Source organism: Macaca nemestrina, chromosome 1 (genome assembly GCF_043159975.1).
Source record: "Macaca nemestrina isolate mMacNem1 chromosome 1, mMacNem.hap1, whole genome shotgun sequence".
NCBI lineage: Eukaryota > Metazoa > Chordata > Mammalia > Primates > Cercopithecidae > Macaca > Macaca nemestrina.
The window spans coordinates 6,089,755-6,110,690 of record NC_092125.1 but is presented as its reverse complement, the minus strand read 5'-3'; the positions used below and the strand labels follow the sequence as shown (position 1 = coordinate 6,110,690).

Below are 20,936 nucleotides of genomic sequence, written 5' to 3'. Positions count from 1 at the left end.
ACAGGATTTTAAAAATCCTGTAAAGTCTTGAAGTGTATAGAGTTACTTTGTTTCTTAAAACAAATATAGCACAGGATTATTGTGGAAATATTAAAGACCATTTCATAAAAGTTGCAGTTTAACCTTAATAGACTGATGGGGTCAAGGGGGAAAATCCAGGTCTACTAATAATATTTAACTGAATTAAGATACACTCCAATTATAGTGTTCTGGAAACACAAAGGTAATTACTTTTCTTTTTTTTTTTTTTAAGTTATCCAAATGTCAACTTACTGGAAAGAGAAAAAACAAGTTTAAAGAAGAAATTTTTCATAGGCTTCTTGTTTAGTAGCACAGGCCAAAGGCCTTTGTCGTCGTCGTCTTGCAGGGTCCTTATAAATGTGTAAGACAGACAGGATTTACTATTGAGTCCTACAGGGAAACACACAGAAGCAATTCATTGCTTGGGAGTGAAACTATCAACTAATCTTATGACTACTGGTTCTCCAAGTCCCCTAATGAAGAAAATTTTAACCTCATGATCATTTCAAGAGAATTTTTTTTCAACTGTCACATATAAACTTGGTAACACAGGACCAATATACATGTTCTGAGTTTTAAAAATATACTCCACCTAAACTATCTGTCTAGTTTAATCTTTCTAGTTATCATTTAACCTAAAATGAGAGACCAAATCTTATTTCCATTAAAAAAATGAAAAAAAGTGCCAAATTGATCTTTTTGAAAGTGGAGTAAAACACTGTGGGGTTAAAACAAATACAGTATTATCAATCTCCTATGTACAAAAAAGACGGTTAGTCCTTATTGATATATAGATATGTCCACCTACCACTCCCAGCAAATCTTAGTGCAAACATAATAGTTAATTTCCGTAAACCCCAAGACAATTTATGTATCAACAAAGTTATATAAATCACATCTATGTTGGAAAATTTTAGGACACAGAGTGACTGTTGTGGAAGGTCTGCTTTACTGTGGAGAATACTTCTGTCATTGTGTCCAATGGTAATGAGTACTAATATAAATCCTATTATTAAGAAGCAAATAGAATGGTTTAACAAATCTGTACAGATGAAGAAGTCCATTTCAGGGTGCAGCTTGGCACAGGAGACACACGGGTTCAGAAATGTTGGCTATTTAGTTTGCTTGTAGGTCACAGCATGGCTTAAAAAAAAGAAAAAAGATCTATGAAGGGAAAGGGTGTAATCATAAAATTCAATTTGAAAATCATAAAACCACAAAAGGTGACACTGCCACAATCTGCTTTTTCCTATTTGTGCATCAAGTGGTTATCTAAATGGTTTGAAAGGATTGATATACTACATTGTAAGCCAAAAATAAATAAATAAAATTAAGAAGACAGGGATTCCAAGATTGTAGCTGACCAAGCTGTCTTGTTTTGTGTACGTCAACACTATGCTGCTTCCAATATTCCTAGTCATTCCACAGGTAATGATTTTTCAACACTCAAGAGAAAGTCATTCATGTACTGTAACATCTTCCTCTTCCCCATCGGGGTTGAATCTATTGAAATGTATACTGAAATCAGCCTCAGATTCAGCATTCTCAAATTCAGCTGAGACTGAAATAGCAGCAGGATGAAGAGCCCTAGCTTCTGGTTGGCCAAGTGTTGGTGTCTGACCCGGGCTGCTATGGTTATTCACAGGGCTGGACTTCTGTTTTGGTGGAGATGGCAACATAGCACTGGGAAATCCCATGTTGTTCAGAGCCTCCAAAGTTCCATCAGGATCAATCATAGCGTTGATTGCTAAAGGGAGGGAAAAGGGAATAATTCTAGATGCAGTTACATTCATGTATAAACACTGTTGATGATTTGGATAATACTTAAACTATCAGCGCGTATGTGATCTTAAATGTGGCTAATCTTCCAATATTATATTTAAAACTCCATTCGTAGTTATTCTGTAGTTGTACTGTAAATTACCCAGCCCTGAATACTTTCTCTGGGTCCTTTGATGTGTCACTTACGGGCATTTCAGAGACTTGTAAGTCTGGTATTTGAAGATGTAGAATTCAAGAAAAATCTTGTTGAAATTTGTCTTCATTATTGTGAGAGGATAGAGAAAATACTGAATATGATTTTTAATAAATATCTAAACCCTATTTATCACTCAGATAACTGAGGAATTAGCTGCTAAGTCAGGGTTCAGAGTAACCTCAAGGCTAGAGAGGCCAGAAGAACATCAGCATACTTTGAATACTACCACAGAATATGTCATTTAGCCTGGCCAGAGTGCTAGGGTATCAGCTGTATACACCACTGAGATACAGGGGTTCCCTCAGAGCCTACAGACTAATATCGCAGGGCAGCTTGCAAAGCCAAACAAACTTGCTGCCTGTATGGGAGGAGTCAGTTAAAGATCAGCTTTCAATCCAAAAGATCTTTGGGTTGACATGGAAAGTTCACAGGCTGTGATTTTCAGTTTGGCACTGGGCAGAGTAGGGAGTTGGGAGAAGGAAGTAACACAGATGTAAGAATCATGTCGAAGGTACTTTTAAAAGTATACCCCCAGTCTACCAGCTAAGAAGCACTGTGTTAGCAAGCCGCTTTTACTCATGGGGTGTATCATAACCCTTAGGTATGCTGGGGCTGAATAAAGGTTAAAAATCATTTTGATAGGATCCACATATGTACCTATGATTATTCAATAGATAAAGACTCAGTAGAATCAGCAGTCGACTATGGAACCTGCTTGTTGTACCACTGGGGACTTCTAGGTCAAGAGATACACAGGCATTAATGTACAATCCAGCTCTGACACAAACCAAACAACGTCCCTTTCACAGTTTAGAGGGCAGTCTCTTTCATTTTCTCCTCTCCTTTCTCTTCTGGTCTCTATGGCCAATATGTACTCATTTCTTGTTAACTAAGCAACTATTATTTCTATTAGAATGTAAGTTTGTTTCAGGTTACATACACCACCAACATAATTTAAGAATTGTCAAATCACACAAATAATGCTAATTAACACAACTTTATTATATATTTTTCACGTATTATTTAACACATAAAAAATGTCAATTAGTTTATGACATCTAGCCTATTGTCAAACCTATGAACTAAAATATGCCCCACATATATCTTTATTATATTTTTAATTTTTACACTGGGTTTAAAAAATTCCTTTTTATGAGTAATGTGAATGTATAGAACTCTATATTTTATGTATGTCATTACATTTAATCAAATAATATGCTAACAATAAGAATATTTTAAGAAATACCACTTAGAAGGCACTTATTCTAAATTATTAGCTCTTTATATTTAATTCAGTAGTCTATTTACCTTGTAGCTGTTTTTCTACTCTTTTCAGTTCCTGTAAGATAGAAGAAATCTCCTGCAGGGAAAGCAATAACAAAAATTAGCCTCTACTTTAGCTAAATGGTATCCGTTTACAAGCAATGAATTTCACTCTCATTTTATTTGGAACACTTAATATTATCTACATGGTACTTATTACATTAATAGCAACATGATATGAAATAATTATATCTACTAAACAAGATTCAAACTAAAATATTTAAATTACAATGAAATAGAATGATTTTTCAGTGAGATGATTGTAGCAGATGAAAAGTTTAAAGTCATTTACTACTATTTAAGCAAAGTTTTTTTTTTTTTTTTTTTGAGACTGAGTCTCACTGTTGCCCAGACTGGAGTGCAATGGTGCAATCTTGGCTCACTGTAACCTCCTCCTCCCAGGTTCAAGTAATTCTCTTGCCTTAGTCCCCCTAGAAGCTGGGATGATAGGCGCCCGCCACAATGCCTGGCTAGTTTTTGTACTTTTAGTAGAGACAGGGTTTTGCCATATTGGCCAGGCTGGTCTTGAACTCCTGACCTCAAGTGATCCACCCTCCTTGGCCTGACAAAGTGCTGGGATTACAGGCGTGAGCCACTCTGCCCGGCCGCAAAGATTTTTAAAAATTCTTATTAATCAACCTTGCAGTGACTATGTAAAAATGCCTTCAAATTATCTTTGTAAAAACATATAAACTGCAACCTCAATATTATAATTGTATTCTGAGCAATGAAAATCTCTACAAATTCTTTTAAAAAGATAAGTATTACATTAAGTAAATGGAAACAACTTATGTCAACTTAATATTTTCAAGTTAAATTTGGTTCTCTTTAAAAATTTCATGTTTCTAATGTTTAATTATTACAAGAAGAATATATACTAGTAAGAAACACAAAAGGCTCCTCCTTCATACCCTCTGCAACTCTGAAACAATCAACATTTTAAACCTGTGAGTCAGTAGAAGCAATACAATTTCCCAAAAGTTTGCATTTATATATTCTTTTGAAAAAGCAAATCAACGAATAGCTCAAAAATAAGGGTATTTTCCTTAAAATAAAACTCTACTAAAATGTTTTAATCTTCAAGAAAAATTACTATACCATGCTTGAGGTTTTCACAATAGGGACTTCACTTTCGGCTCTTAATTTGCTTTCTATGTCATCCCAATTCCGATCTTTGTCTTTAAATAATATTCTATAAATCAAAAAACATAAGCATATAACTTTTTATATTTTAAAAACTTATTACTTTTTTTGTTAATGATACCAAAACAACGTATCTTTTCAAAGAAAAAAACCCAACCATTGCATAAATTGAGAATTAAAATACTAAGCCAACAATACCAATTAATGAATGTGTATGAGCTCCAATTGAATGCTTATTAATACATGAATACATTTTTTACTGTTTATCTTATTCTTTATTGAAAACAAAATATAAAACAAATGTAAAGATGTTATGACCTCAAAACTTTAATATTTATAATTTACAATACAGTAATGCCCTCTTATCTACGGTTTCTCTTTCCAAGGTTTTAGTTAGTGGCAGTCAAGCATAGTCCAAAACTATTACAGTATTTCGGGAGAGGCAGAGGGAGAGAGAGAAAAAGACCACATTCACATAACTTTTTTTTACAGTATACTGTTATAAATCTTCTATTTTATTATTAGTTACCATGGTTAATCTCTTAATGTGCCTAATTTATAAATTAAACTTTATCATAGGCATGTATGTGTAGAAAAAAACACAGTATATTAGGTTTTAGAACTATCTGTGGTGTCAGGCATCCATTGGGTGTCTTGGAACAACATGTATCACCTGATTATAAGGAGAAACGACTGTGTAACTGTCACTTATAAAAAAAATGCAATTTTGTTCAGAGAGAATATATGAAGTATAGGAATAAGTGAGATAAACAGATTGAATTAGGTATAAACAATTGTGTCTGTAAAGACTTCTTTATATAGGAATAAGCACCTTATTGATCAAGAAAAGTGTGTATATTATTTTAAAGACTGAAAATTGGGAGTACTTACTGTGCTTTTCTTTAAAAATTGTTAATTCGTGTTAGTATATTTGTACATAATAACCTATTAGGAATTAGGATGCTATTCTTTTGATAAAAACAATTGCCAATAAAGATAATTATTCTATCATTACCCTAACATCAAATAACTTATAAAATAAAGGACCACAACATTTTGATGTGTCTTCCAAATGTGGGACATTTTTCTCTCTAACACTTTAGAATCTATCAGACATGATTCAGCAGTTTTAGAAAGATGTAAAATACTAGCTACTTTTTTGGTTTCTTTTAAAATTTCTTCAGTACGTCTGGAAATCTAGTGTAAACACTATAAATCTCATGTAAATTTATTACTACTGGAAGCTGAACAGCATTTAAGCAGTAAACTAAGTGAATATTTGTGCTGGTATTTCTTCAAAGATCAACGTACCAGACTTACCTTATGTAAAATCACGAAATTCATTAACATCACATCGAGTCTGGAACATTTGCTTAACATGACAATGGGTCTAGAATCTGGTATAAGAATATTCTTATTGCCTACTTATTAAATTTTCTAAACTCAAAAAAAAATAAACACCCTTGCCAGCCATCTTTTCTAAACTATTACGTTCTTATAAAAGAGTCCTTGCAGCATTAGGACTGATGGAGAATAAGGAAATAATGACTATTTCATGGACCAACTTAGAACTTTAATGGACTTACACAATAAAGAAAGTCTCTGTTTAGCCACACAGTGCTAAAAATTCAGTGAATTTTTCCAGAGGATGGCTACTGAGTATAGTGTTTGTGGATCTAAAACTGTTAAACCATAGACATTTCACCTTTGGTGAAAATGGGTTAGAATAGTTACCTATGGTCCCTGAAAAAAAAATGCGCCACTGAAGAAATAAAAGGTTTATTTTAAAATACAGTTTGTTGGCCAGGCACAGTGGCTCATGCCTGTAATCCTAGCACTTTAGGAAGGCAAACTGGGTGGATCACTTGCTGCCAGGAGTTCGAGACCAGCCTGCGCAACATGGCGAGACCTCGTTTCTATAAAAAATACAAAAAAATTAGCCAGGTGTGGCGCAGATGCCTGTAGTCCTAGCTTCTAAGAAGGCTGAGGTGGGAGGATCACTTGTGCCCAGGGAGGTCAAGGCTGCACTGAGTGAGTGAGCTGTGATCATGCCACTGTACTCTAGCCCGTCTCAGAAAAAAAACAAAAACAAAAAACAACAAAAAAACAAAACACAAAAAACAATTTGTAAATATAATGGTACAGATCTAAGAAGTCAAACTTGCCTTTTTTTTTTTTTTTTTTTTTTGTGAGACGGAGTCTCGCTTTGTCCCCCAGGCTGGAGTGCAGTGGGTGTGATCTCGGCTCACTGCAAGCTCCGCCTCCCGGGTTCCCGCCATTCTCCTGCCTCAGCCTCCTGAGTAGCTGGGACTACAGGCGCCGCCACCTCGCCCGGCTAATTTTTTGTATTTTTAGTAGAGACGGGGTTTCACCGTGGTCTCGATCTCCTGACCTTGTGATCCGCCTGCCTCGGCCTCCCAAAGTGCTGGGATTACAGGCGTGAGCCACCGTGCCCGGCCCAAACTCGCCATTTTGACATTATGAAATAAACTTTAATGTAATATTTAAATACTAGAGAATCAGAAAATTAGACCAAGAAATTAGTTTAGACCAGGCTATAATGATCAGAACTTGTTTTTGTTCAAAGGTCCTTATCAGTTTTAAACTGAAAAATCATAGCTTTCAAAGTCATATTCAGATTACATTATGGATTTAAAATAAGCTAAACTTCAGCATGAAAATACATAAAATTCCAAAGCTCATTTCATTCAATAATTTAAGAATTAAGTTAGGATACTTTTTGATAAAGTCATTGGTTTTAGGGAAAGAAACAAACAGAAGTCTCAGGCTCCTATCCTACGAGCCAGAACCAATTCTCTAGTACTAGCCATTAAAACATGCAAACGCCGAGTTGTGCATTGATGGCTTACCAATGCAAGGCCGAGCGACACAACCTAAGGGTTGCGAATTGATGGCCTACCAATGCAAAGCTGTGTGACACAACCTAAGGGGGTCATTTTCACATGGAATGCGATGAGAATGCTGTACATACAACAGGAGTTCCTATATAAATATTTAACAATTGATTCAGCAGACAGTGTTCATACAATGTAAATATGCGTGCCTCTAGGATGAACCCCAGTAGACATCTGAGGTTATAACTCCTGACACAAAGCTTAAAGACCAGTTGATGCTCAAACTACCCTGGCACTTTTCATGCAGAAGGCCCAGGTCTCTACCCCTTAGGTTTGGTTATCACAACTCAGGTCTACCTTTGAACAATATCTTCTTCCCAAAGCCTTCTCTAATCATCCTAGGTGAAAGTGATCCTTTCTTTGCCTTTATATCTCTAACTGAGCACTAATCTGTTTTATGCTATCTTGTACAATAGTTGATTTTATATGCGCCTCACCTTGCCAATTATACTGGAAACGCTTTAATAATAGAAATGGTTTTATCCTCATTACCTTCCATAAAACCTGCCATAGTGTCCAAACTCAACGCTCAAACTGAAGGCAATTCCAATACATTAAACATTCTGTATTTATGTATAACTTTATTGAGGCATTTTTCTGCATCTTTTTTTAAACTTCATAAATTCTGTCACTTTCTGAGACAATACAGTTTATCAATCCATCAGCAATGTGTTCTTTGTTTTCAATTTTAGTTCAATGTCAAAGCTATAAAAAATATTTTTCTTTGGGGGAAGACTACAGAATGTAGGAAAGCTGCTCTGTGGTAAGGAAGAGAATGGTACAGGGCAGGTAATCTGTGAACATCTGCTGAATAAATGAATGAGTGGTTAAGAATCCAGTTATCAGGGACGACGACCTATACTTCAGCAGGTAGGATGAAAAAAACATGGTGTACTTGTTTATAGGTGAGGAGACTCCAGGGTTTTCCAGTTACAAGCCAATGACCATACAAGACTCTCATAATTTTTTTATGGGTAACACTGGTGTATCAAGAGGACCCATATTGGATATATTAGCTTCCTAAGGTTTATAATGATAAAATCCAAACTACTTAACAAATTCTGCCAAAACAGATTCATCCTCATCTCTCTAGTGTCATCTCTCACCATACTCTGGCCCTTTCACTTCACGTAATTTTTGACTAACTCCTCTCCTCATCATTCAGGACTTAAACTGCATGGCAATTTCTCTAAGAGCCCTTCTCTGAATTTCCAAAGTGCTCTTGCTATGGGCTTCCATAGTAACCATCATGTATTTCCCTTAACACACTGAACTGTAATTACCTGTTTACCTGCCTTCTACACTAAAATGTGAGGACATCAAAAACAGTGCTAGACAAATAACATATAATCAAAAATCATTCAATGAATGAATGAGTCTGGAGACTTTATTCCCACATAATATGATCTTAACCAATGTTTATTTCATTTATTTATTTCTTTGGTTAATAATCCTTCCATAATGCCCCAGGTCTAGAAAATAATTTTAGTGGAACTAAAATAAAAATGATAACAATTATATATTATATTTAACTACAATGAATGCTTGAGCCAAATCTGAGGCATGAACCATGGTATTAATAAGCAGCTGTGTGATTGAGGCCTACAGATTTGTTTATTCATGTGTAATAACTAATAAGTTAAGTTTAAAATTTTTTTTCCCTACAAATTTCAGTTAGGCTTTACCCCAGGGAATGGTGGACTTCATTTGTCTCTGGTCATAGGATATATTAGCAAATCATAGGTGAATGAGTTGCACAGTGAAGGAGATTCTTTTACTTGTGAAAGAAGTAAACCTGGGAATGATGGAGTCACAAGGGGAAAACATGTACTATATCTTACATAAGACAATAATAGGGTGCTAATTACTTAATCACTGAGTGTGAGTAAAAGAAAAACAATGGACTCATTTATAAGCCCTATCAGGATTTATAAAATGTGGTATTTATAAACAGCATGCAACTACTTTAATTTCTCTAAAATCAGTTATAACCCTTAAAATTTCTTAGTTAATAAGGTTCCAGTTTATACCTGAAATTAATATTGTTCTTATACTTTTTATCTCATCAATATAAGCAGTGATTTTAGTATTAAGAAAAAGTTAATGCAGGTAATTGGGCTTCAAGTGGAAACAGAAAATGTGAGTAGTAAAATACAGGGAAAATCAAGTGAAATAATGAAATTAAGTCAAATCGTGTTGATAGCAGAAATAGCTAACTTAATACAAGCTGATTGGTTTACATGGTATAGAATGTAAATTCCATGAGAACAGGGGTCTTTGTTTTGTCAATGTCTAATTATAAAGTGACTAGAATGTACTTAATACTTATTTGTTAATAATATTAAAATATTATTCTGTAAAAATTAAGTCTGTTTAAAATTCATAAGAATATATAGGATTTGATAAAGGTAAATTCTCTTCAAAAAAAAACAATGGATAGGTATGTAATGGCAGTCATTAAAAACACTTTCGACATTATTTATATGTACAAGGTACTCCTTACGAAAAGCCAAACATTAAATGTTCTATTGCTTTTTTTTTGAGATAGGGTCTTGCTCTGTTGCCCTGGCTGCGGTGCACTGGCACGATCACAGCTCACTGTAACTCTGAACTCATGAGCTCCAGTGATCCTCCCATTTCAGCCTCTCAAGTAGCTGGGACTATAGGCATGTGCCACCATGCCCAACCAATTTTTTTTTTTTTTTTCATCTCACTATATTGCCCAGGTTGGTCTCCAAGTCCTAGGCTCAAGTGATCCATCTGCCTTGGTCTCCCAAAGTGCTAGGATTACCAAGCATGAGCCACTGCACCCAGACTCAGCTGTTTTTTCACTAGGCAGCATGCCTCATATTCCAATCAAATATGGAGGGGTCTGTCAATACATTTCACTCATACTCTTTGGGAAAAGTAAAGATCTAATTAAGAGAAAAGATCAAGGTACAAAAGCAAATAAAATATGATCATATTTGTATAAACCTTTGAGAAATGAACCCAGAGTGGGGAAACACACCACTATTAGATATAATATACATTTTTTCTGGAAGATTTATATTTTTTAACCATGTTCATGTATTACTTTTGCTAAAAAGACACACATTTTAAAATAAATAGAAAAACGGGACAAGACAGTGCAGAGTACATTATTTTTAACATAAGGAATTTTAAATTAATATTCTTTTAGGAGGCAATAAAGTGAAGAGAAGTTCTCGTACACCTTTAAGATTTTTTTTTTTTTTTGAGACAGAGTCTTGCTCTGTTGCCCAGGCTGGAGTGTAGTGGTATGATCTCGGCTCACTGCAAGCTCTGCCTCCCGGGTTCATGCCATTCTCCTGCCTCAGCATCCTGAGTAGCTGGGACTACAGGTGCCTGCCACCATGCCCAGCTAATTTTTTTGTATTTTTAGTAGAGAGAGGGTTTCACCATGTGAGCCAGGATGGTCTCCATCTCCTGACCTCGTGATCCGCCCACCTTGGCCTCCCAAAGTTCTGGGATTATAGGTGTGAGCCACCACGCCCGGCCACCTTTAAGACATTTTTAAGATACAGGCTCAAGATAACTTAAAACACATTGTTTTAAGCTAAACAGACTGTTTTTAAGAATACTTTAAGTTTTAAATGGTGTTTTTGAAATTATTTTTGAAAAAATTTAATGGCTTCTTGGTACTCATCAAACGCTGATAAAATATATTATTTCAATATATAAGCAATATAGAATTATATTTGTGTGGAATATTACAATTCACAAACCATGTTCAAATACTGTTTCATTACATTTTAAATTTTAATTATAGGAATCAGAAATAAGCAATAGCAGCATGGATTTCTGAAGTACTGTTAAATAAAATCTGTAAGTCTATTTATGTTTTGAATTAGTAATAAATTTAAAGTTATAAAGTAGTACTGGATAGATTTTTACTTTGGGACAAATTTTTCCAAAGGTAAACACATTCATTCTGACGATACATTTTTAGCCTTGAGAAAAAGCAACAAAAAGCAAAGTGAGGTGATATTAAAGTTAAAAAAACATAAGCTATATATATATGTACCTGATCTTTCCAGCTGTCTTATCTATAGATTGTCTTATCTTCTTAGAGAACTGAAAGACAGATGACAGCAGCAGATTATCTCCCATGACCTGCAACAGCCAAAGAAAAAAGTAGATATTAAAATATTACCCCTGTATTGTATAACTACTGGGATCACCAGTCATAAGTCACTATAGTTAGGGGCAGTTAGTATTCATGCTTATTTTAATTATAAACCAATGAAGAATATAATTAATATGTAACTAAAATGAGAAAGTGAAAGAAACACTATTAACAAAGGAGTTCTTTTATTAAATAGCTTGTCAAGTTTCCATGTTATTTTGGTCTTATCAGTTTCCAAACACAATCCATTTTATCCTCAGTTTATCTTCAATTACTATCATGATCCTGTCTCTCTTACTTCCACCTGAAGTATAAAAGAGAAGATACAAGTAACTTAGAGTACTAAATTTATTATTTATTCTTTCACCAAGTAATGTGAATACAGAAATCAAGAAGAGTACAATCCTTGTTCTCCAGCAAAGAGTCTAATGGGAAAGATACATTTTTAAAAATTTACTCAAAATAGTAAGTTTTTATACGGGGTGTTGGTATTACTCCAGCTGAGATGCATGGGCAAAACCAGGGGTCACCAACCTCTGTAAAGAGCCAGAGGGTGAAGGTTTAGTCTTTGAGGGACATAGGGTCTCTGCCACAATTCCTCAAGTCTGCCTTTGCAGTGTGAAAGCAGCCGTAGATAATGAGCAAATCATGCATGTGGACATAGCTGTGTTGGAACAAAACTTTTACAAAACAAGTGGCAGGCTGGATTTGGCCTATGGGCTGAAGTTTGCCAAGCCCTAGGCCAAATCATGAAAGGCAAAGCTAATGAAGCATGGTAGAAAAAGGACAAAATGTGAGTCTAGATCTGGTTTTCAAAATCAGCTCCTTATATTGTCAGTACTGTATCTGGCGTCTGAAAGAAAACAGAAGATAAGGCCCTAGATGGCAAAAAGGTTTAAAGATCACGGGGGGAGATGATGGTAATATACAGGGAATACGATTACACGTTTTATCAGAAAGCCTAAGGTCTACAAAACAAGAAGAGACGTTCAGATAAATTTTGAGATTCGGTGCTGTAAGAATTCTAATGAGGCCGAGCACAGAGGCTCACGCCTGTAATCCCAGCACTTTGGGAGGCTGGGGCGGGTGGATCACAAGGTCAGGAGATCGAGACTATCCTAGCAAACATGGTGAAACCCCATCTCTACTAAAAATACAAAAATTAGCTGCCCATGGTGGTAGATGCCTGTAGTCCCAGCTACTTGGGAGGCTGAGGCAGGAGAATTGCTGGAACCTGGGAGGCAGAGGTTGCAGTGGGTGGAGAGAGCGCCACTCCCCTCCAGCCTGGCGACAAAGCGAGACTCCCTCTCAAAATAAAAAAATAATAATAATTCTAACGAAAGAGAGTTCATTGATGAGTGGCATAAATAAGGAAGTGATCATGGAAAAATGTGAACTAACTTCAGAATGACAAGGATTTGAATTTAGTGGGCAATAAAATGTTATTTAGGTTGTGAAAAGTAACATTGTCAAGGAAAGGATAAACAAGCAAAACGGTTTTTGTGGGCCTTAAGAAAACAATCAAATAAAGATGGAAGACATATACAAATTAGGAAGGCATGAGAAAGGGCAGGAGAGTCTAAGGAAAGATTGCAACACAGAATAGGATATTTCTCTTTTCTTTGCTCATGAAGTTTAGCTTGTTGTCACAAAGCATTAAATAAATTCCTGATATCAACCTTGAGATAACTATCAATGTAGATGTTTCCATTCTCTTTAAAAACATAAACTTCTTCCACATAGTTTTATTACGTTTGGAGAAATTTGTCTTCCTAGACATCAGGACAGAATGAGTAGAACAAGATTAGAGAATGGGCCCTTTTCCTCACACCAAGAACAAATCAACTATTAGGCCAGGACAGATCAAGTACGCTTTAAAACTTTTTAGTGTACGTCAATTGTAACTTTCAGGCTAGTTGCATACTTTTCCACCAGGTAGATCTTTTTCTACTCAGTACCATGAGAAACATACATATTCTTACATAATAATCTCAAGATCCTATTCCTAAATCCAGGGATCCACAAATATTAATCTGTCATCAATCTCTTCTTGTCAACTGTTTCTTTCTACACTTTTCCTGTACCTAGCCCTTAAGCATATACCACCTCTGTGTGTTGTTCCTAAATCACCTCTTTCCATAGTAGTATTTGAAATAACCACTCTTTGATGAAGGAACTCCTTTATATCCTTGAATTTTTTATTACTCTGTAATTGTTCAATCTGGGAATATACCAGTTTATACATTCACTTTTCAGCTGATGTAAACAGTTTCCAAGTTTTTGGTATTGTCAACAATGTTACTATAAATGTAACTTCTACTGTCAATAGGAAGGGGTTTTTCTTGTACATACACTAGCAAAATTGCTAGGTCATGTGATGTCTTTATTTTCAACTTTAGGAGATAGTGTCAAACTGTTTTCCAAAGCCACAGCACCAACTTAACCTCCACCAACCACACATAAGAAAGCCTATGTGTCTACATTTCCTCCAGTACTTCACATTTTAAGACTTTTTAACGTGCCAACAATTGAATGATTATAATCTCACTGTAGTCTTGACATGCATTTTGCTGAACACTCGTTAAGTTAAACATCCCTTTATGTTTTCTAGGCCTTCAATATTTTCTCTTTTTTTTGTCATTTTTTTTTTTTTTCGGAGACAGAGTCTCACCCTGTCACCCAGGCTGGAGTGCAGTGGTGTGGGTTCAGCTCACTGCAACCTCTGCCTCCCAGGTTCAAGCGATTCTCCTGCTTCACCCTCCTGAGTAGCTGGGATTACAGGCACGTGCCACCATGCCTGGCTAATTTTCGTATTTTTAGTAGAGAAGGAGTTTCCCCACGTTGGCCAGGCTGGTCTGAAACTCCTGACCTCAAGTGATCTGCCCGCCTCGGTATTTTCTCTTTGGTGAAATGTTGTTCATGTCTTTTGCAGATTTTTCTATTGTGTTTTTTAATTGATTGGAGGGAGTCCTTTATATATACTGTATACTAATCCTTCATAGGCTTTATGTTTTGCAAAAGTTTGTAACTTGTATTTCTACCTTCTTTATTATTTATAAAGAAAAAGTCCTTAATTTTAATATACTCAAATGTATCAATTTTCTAACGCCAAAACTTTTTGTTTCTCTTAAGAAATCACTCCCTAGTACAATATTGAAAGAAATTTGTCTGTATTTTTTAAGTAAAAGTTTTACAGTTTTTCTTGCATTATTTAATAACTAAATTCGTTTGGAGTTAATTATTTGTATATGATGTGATGTCATGGTGAAATTTCATTGCATTTATTAAGGAGAATCACTTTTTCCCCAGCCCTACTTACTGAATGGTTCCTCCTATTCTCACTTACGGAACATGCTTCTTCTGCCGTATGTTAAAATTTATAGTTTACTTACTTCATCCCTGCTCCAGGTTCTCCGCCTTGTGATTGTTAAGTGATCAGGAGGCTCTGCTGCTTGAGGTCTTGGATCACCAGATCGACCGTTGTTTCCTTCTGGTGTTTTAGAATGAACTAATGGAGGCATCTTTCGGAAGTTGAGGCTTTCATCAAAAACACGATCAACCAACTAACGGGACAAGAGCAAACCTTTATGAGAACACAGTAATTTGAAAAAGTACCAATACTGGCATTACAATTTTTATGATTAGACAGAAGTTATTCCATTCTCAAGTAGTAACAGAGGCATGACATCTTCAATAAACCAATTACTCTTTCTTTTTATAAGCACTTCAAAGGTATTTCCTTTATAAAATCGAGGTTCATCTACATAGGTTTTATTTTCAAAATCTAAAATAGGTAACTATGTTAAATTTAATTCTTCCATGGATAAGATTTTCTCCAAATGGAAAACAGACGGTAAATAGAAAAAAAGCTGAGCCACGTAGATGGACAATGAGTTTCATTTTACACACATTGCCTTACCAGTATAAAATAATGTTTCTTTTTCTTTTAGTTTCCTATCTTGTTTTTCCTTTTTTTCCTCCCCAAATCCAGGTGTCAAATTTCTTCACAAGATATATAAATTGCAAATTCCAATTAAGTTTACAAAAGGAAAATATTTTTTTAAACCACAAAATAAATATTTTGGTCTTAGTCAAATAAACTTTTAACAATGCTACAGAAATTCACATTCTAATAAAAATGATATACTGCCATCTACAGTGCAAATCACAGACATACAATACTAAGTAACTCGGGTTTACTGAAGAGGGAATCAACCTAGTACAATATTCTGAAATAAAACAAACAAAAAAAAATGAAATTTATTCAATGGAATGTTTAAGTAATTTTACTGGGTCTGAGTGAATGTATAATCATGTTAGGTAAAATTTAGTTAGAAAGCTGAGAAAATAATATCTTCATCATTTTAAATGTACCAGAAGAATTGTGTATGTCTTGCCACCAGGACGATCCTTAAGGTTTTCATCAATAACGATGATTTCATATACAATTACATTTGATCAATGTGGTAACAAAACTCTACACAGATTGATGAAGTATCATTTAATAAGTTAAACAACACATTGAAGGAAAACAAACAAAAAAGTGACCATTAAAGAATCAGATTAAAGAATAAATGTGACAAAAAGCAAACGAAGAAAATATTATTAGCACAGTTTACCACAATTAAATTTGTCAGAAAGGCTAGCCATTTTTGCCTACTATTTAGGATTATCTTGTAAAATTGAAGAAACAGAACAAGTAGTATCAGGGGCTGGCAAACTTTTATGCACAAAGAGACAGATAATAAAAGTTCAGGCTTTGTAGCCATACAATCTTTCTCTCAACTACTGAGTTCTGCCCCTGTAGCAAAGAAACAGCCATAGATGAGAGTTAAACAAATGAGTGTGGCTGTGTTCTCATAAAACTATTTATGAACACCAAAATTTGAATTTCATGTAATTTTCATGTGGCAAACTAGTGTTCTTTAGATGTTTTTTCCTGCCATTCAAAAATGTAAAAATCATTCCTAGTTCTTTGGTCTGCATTAAAACTGGCAGCAAGGCCAGTCTGCCAATCTCCAAACACAGAAGTTCATTCTTTTAAATGCCAATCCTTTGCTTACATATCTGTCCCAGATCAAAACAGCCAACATGGCCAAAGAGAACACTAATTTTGTATTATATGTTAAAGGCGCTGTCTGGAGCAATGTTATGCAAATGGCGCCTTCTGGAGTTGTACTGTAAGAGGCCCTGATATTGATATTGGATGGGTAATAGTCTATATATGCTAACTTGTATTCCAGACTTTATAAAAATGTTCTGAATATGTATTTGTATGTGTGTATATTACATACATATTTCAATTTTTCAAAATATCTTTAAGTATATGGGTATTTATCAAAAGAATTATTAAAGCAGTGAAACTGTAGGATTTTTCTCTTTCTTTGTTATCGGAGTATCTTCTAGATAACTAGCAATGAAAATACTTTTAATTGGAGCATTTTCATAGTCAAACTTTATAGAAACTTTATACAATCATTTATCAAATTTTGGGTTGCTTTTCAAGGTACCATTTATATTCACGTTTCAAGTGAACCTATGGACCAAGAATTAGCAGGCAAAATGCTGTTTCTAAAGAATTTTCCAGCTTCATGTTAATAGTAGACCAAATGTTAGCCTTCACTAGTTTTGTTACAAAAACATAAAATAAACTGTTAAAGCAAAGTTGGAAAATGCAGAGCTTCATGCAAACAGGGAGGGTGGACATAACTAAAATAAACTAAGCAAAAAGCTAAAAGCAAAAGAAATAAAGAAAAGAAAGAACCTTATGCATTTCTCCATGAAGATCTCCTACCTCTTCTCTAGTGTCTATGGCAGAGCCAGGGGTGGTGGCAGCAGTGCTTACTGTGGTACTAGGGGCAGTGCCTGATGAAGTCACTGAATCTATCTCTCCTGCTACATCGTTGATCTCCCGAGCAATGAGAGCAAGATCTTGGCTGATCCTGGTAATAATTTTAGAAAAGAAGTTTAATCCCTCTTAAATAAACAGCTCTAGAAACAATCATTTTTGAGATAATCAGTCATGTAAGTTGTATATCTAATTAAATATTTGTACCCCAAATTAACTATTAACTATTTTATAGTTAATATAATCAAACTCTTAAACCTGAATTCCAAAATTAAGATTGATGAAACTAAACTCCAAATAACCTACAAGACATCACCTTGATAAATGTACTTTAAATACCCTTGAGTAGAGATATGCCCTTAACATACACTGTTAGTGTTAATGACTAGCATTAATATATCACAGGGGTTCTTAAACTTGGGGAATAATGGATAGAATTCAAGGAGTTCATGAACTTAAATGAGAAAAAACAATTACAATATCATTTTCACTAACCTCTAAGTGACGTTTAGCATTTCTTTCAATTATAAATACAGGCAACAAACCACAGTGGTATTAGCAATACTGGTGATTTTTGTCATCAACAGAGATCACATTATAGTTGCTACAGGTATCTCAAAACATCATTTACAGTCATCACTACTTCAAAATTAGTGAAGTCATTAAACACACAACAATAACATTTTATTTAATGTTAATAAAGAACCATAAATTACTCTACTACTTTCAAATATTTTCATAACTGAATTTCAATATAATTGGATTTCTTTGTAATTCTTTTATGTTTACACCTCAGAAGGGCTCTACAAGCTTCACAAGATGGCCAAAGGGGTCTACAGTACCAAGAAATTAAGAACTCTGCACTCTTCAGTAGAGCACTTTACACTATGCACAGCACTTTCTAGTACATGTTATGTCACTTGAGGCCCACCAAGTTCTTTTGAGGTAGGATTTATCTGACTTTATCACAATCTCAGAGAACCTGAATGGCTTGCTCATGATCACATATTTAGACGTAGCTAAGGCAGGACCGGATCCAAGCTTTAGTGCTCATTTCCATAAAGCCATTTGTATTTTTACCTACATGGACTGAAGAACTAAATAACTGTTACCAGTGATAATCAAAGGGGAAACCAGATTTTTCTTTTAGATTTTTTTTTTAAGAGGGAGAAACTTACAAAACCTACCACTGATATTCCTGTTTTTTGAGAAACATTTCGTTTCAGTAAGATATTAATGTTTTCCAAGTTGCATCCACTGCCCATAAACTCAATGTGGCTATTTCCACAGAAAAGGTTTTGGAATGACAGAATATTATTAAAAGTATATGTGAAAGTTTCTGCAACTTCAAAATCCAAAGGAAATAAAAAGTAACTTAAAAAAAAAAAGAAAGAGCCTAGGAGGTCTGGCTATATTGCCCAGGCTGGTCTCGAACTCCTGAGTTCAAGCAGTCCTCCGACCTCAGCCTCCCAAATAGCTAAGATTACAGACATGTGCCTGGCTTAAAGTAACGTTTTTTTTAACTTACGAAAAATGTAAGTTTGAAAGACTTTCAAGCACATTAGTAATTACATAAAAATTTAGATTTAAAAAGAGAACTAGGTTGAAGTTATGGACCAACAGAAGCAATTTATGGTCAATATATAAACTTTGTAAGAAATGACAGCTAATTCCTCATTTATTTATCAACACAAAAAGGCAGGAAAAACACCAACAAATATTTACTGATTCCTTATTATGTGCCAGGCACTGTGCTAAGTCTTAAATACTACAACAATGAAGAAGCAGAAAGGGTCCTTGTCCTCATGAAGCTTAGAATAAATAGAAGGCACCCTTATAATATAATGAGTACATTACAAAGCAGCTTCATATTCCTCAACTCATTTAATTCCCACCACCACTCTGTAAGAGAAGTATTAATCATCTTGTTTTCCAGATAAGGAAAATGAGACACAGAAGAAGATGTGACCATTTTTTTGGCCAAGGTCACAAATAGTTAAGTGCCATAAATCTTTTTACTATGCCATGCTATATCTCACATGATCGCTCCATATATAATTTTAAAAAACATATTAACTGTTGATGTGATTCTTTTGAAAATGTGTTTAAAGTGTTCCCTTATATAATATAGCAAATCCTTGCAATTCCCCAAAATAAATGAACTAAGATGAGAAACAGAATAACGAAGCTTAATGAGATAAAATACAGATAAGCATCAGTGTATCCAAAACACTATTTTTCATTAAAGTTTTTTATGCAGATGATCTGTACAATGAAGTTTCTAATATTTGTGGAAAATAGTATAAATTAATTAGAAAAAACATGGACAACAGCAATTTCCACATGTGATACGGTAAAATATGTATTAAAATCAGCAATTCTCAATGTATACACAACATATATTGTTGATTTGAAAACCTAATTGATATTTTAACATTTAATTCCACTTTATTACAAAATTTAGATAAGAAAATAGCACCAAAGGAACAAAACAGAAACTAAGGGTTCAGTTCTCTAACATTAGTCCAGTCTTTATGTTTTCCCGAGTGTCAGAACCACTGACTCAGTTTCAACAATTCTGTAGAAGTATGCATTATTTAAGAAAAAAAGGTGAGATAACATGATAAATGTACTTTAAGTCACAAAGTTTGTAATTTTTCTATGTAAACTATCTCAGTCATAACACTTTTTTTTCACTGAAAGGCTGTACACTGGCAAAAATAATTGTACATTTTGGGTATATTGGAAGATTAAAGGATATATTAAAAACTACAGTTCTCGTGATATGCATACCCAACTAAACATACAATCTTTGCAAGATTATATATCATTACAACCACAATAGAAACAAACTATCATACTTTACTGATTTAAACTGCCAACAAAATATTGTTTTAAATTAGCTATTTAAAAATTTGCCTTATTTATTATTATTTTTTGAGACGGACTCTCACTCTGTTGCCAGGCTGGAGTGCAGTGGTACGATCTCAGCTCACTGCAACCTCTGCCTCCTGGGTTCAAGCGATTCTCCTGCCTCAGCCTCCAGAGTAGCCAGGATTACAGGCATGCGCCACCACGCCCAGCTAATTTTTGTATTTTTAGAAGAGATGGAGTTTTACCATGCTGAACAGGATGGTCTTGATCTCTTGACCTTGTGATCTGCCCATCTTGGTCTCCCAAAGTGCTGGGATTACAGGCGTGAACCACTGTGCCCAGCCAAAAATTTGCCCTATTTTTTAATAGCACATTAGTTTTCAAAAGTTTTTACATGTAAAACTTTCCAGAGGATACACACATGAACCACTGGAATTAAGTTTCCTTTGACATTACTGGAAAAAAGCAACTGGTTGGCTATTCATGAAGTATACTAGCTTTAGAATCCTAAAACCAAAGCTAATGACAGCAAGTCAAACCTCCTGTTACTTTAACATTGGCTAAGAGATCATAACTGTAATGACTCAGCTTTTAAGAAATAATTTAGTCTAGTTTGTAAATGACCAGAAGTGTTAAAATGTAAAAAGAGTTTAAGGACAGACATTTAAGGGTCGTTGCAGAAAAGCT

The 20,936-nt window shown here is 34.7% G+C and overlaps 1 protein-coding gene across 10 annotated transcripts in view; it reads right to left on the bottom strand.

Annotated features, from left to right (window-relative positions):
- Positions 1–231: 231 nt before the first annotated feature.
- Positions 232–20,936, bottom strand: part of LOC105474672 (centrosomal protein 170) — a 128,195-nt gene continuing 107,490 nt past the window's right edge. For 6 of the 10 annotated variants that reach the window (XM_011729492.3, XM_011729496.3, XM_011729498.3 and 3 more), the window contains 6 exons: positions 17,292–17,469; positions 14,920–15,090; positions 11,426–11,514; positions 4,421–4,514; positions 3,308–3,359; positions 232–1,768 (listed from right to left, as the gene is read on the bottom strand). In XM_011729492.3, the coding sequence (XP_011727794.2) occupies positions 1,479–1,768; positions 3,308–3,359; positions 4,421–4,514; positions 11,426–11,514; positions 14,920–15,090; positions 17,292–17,469 (874 nt within the window). In that variant the 3' untranslated portion in view covers positions 232–1,478. The remainder of the gene's footprint in view (positions 1,769–3,307; positions 3,360–4,420; positions 4,515–11,425; positions 11,515–14,919; positions 15,091–17,291; positions 17,470–20,936) is intronic. The other 4 variants (XM_011729494.3, XM_011729500.3, XM_011729502.3 and 1 more) reach the window with 2 other exon arrangements.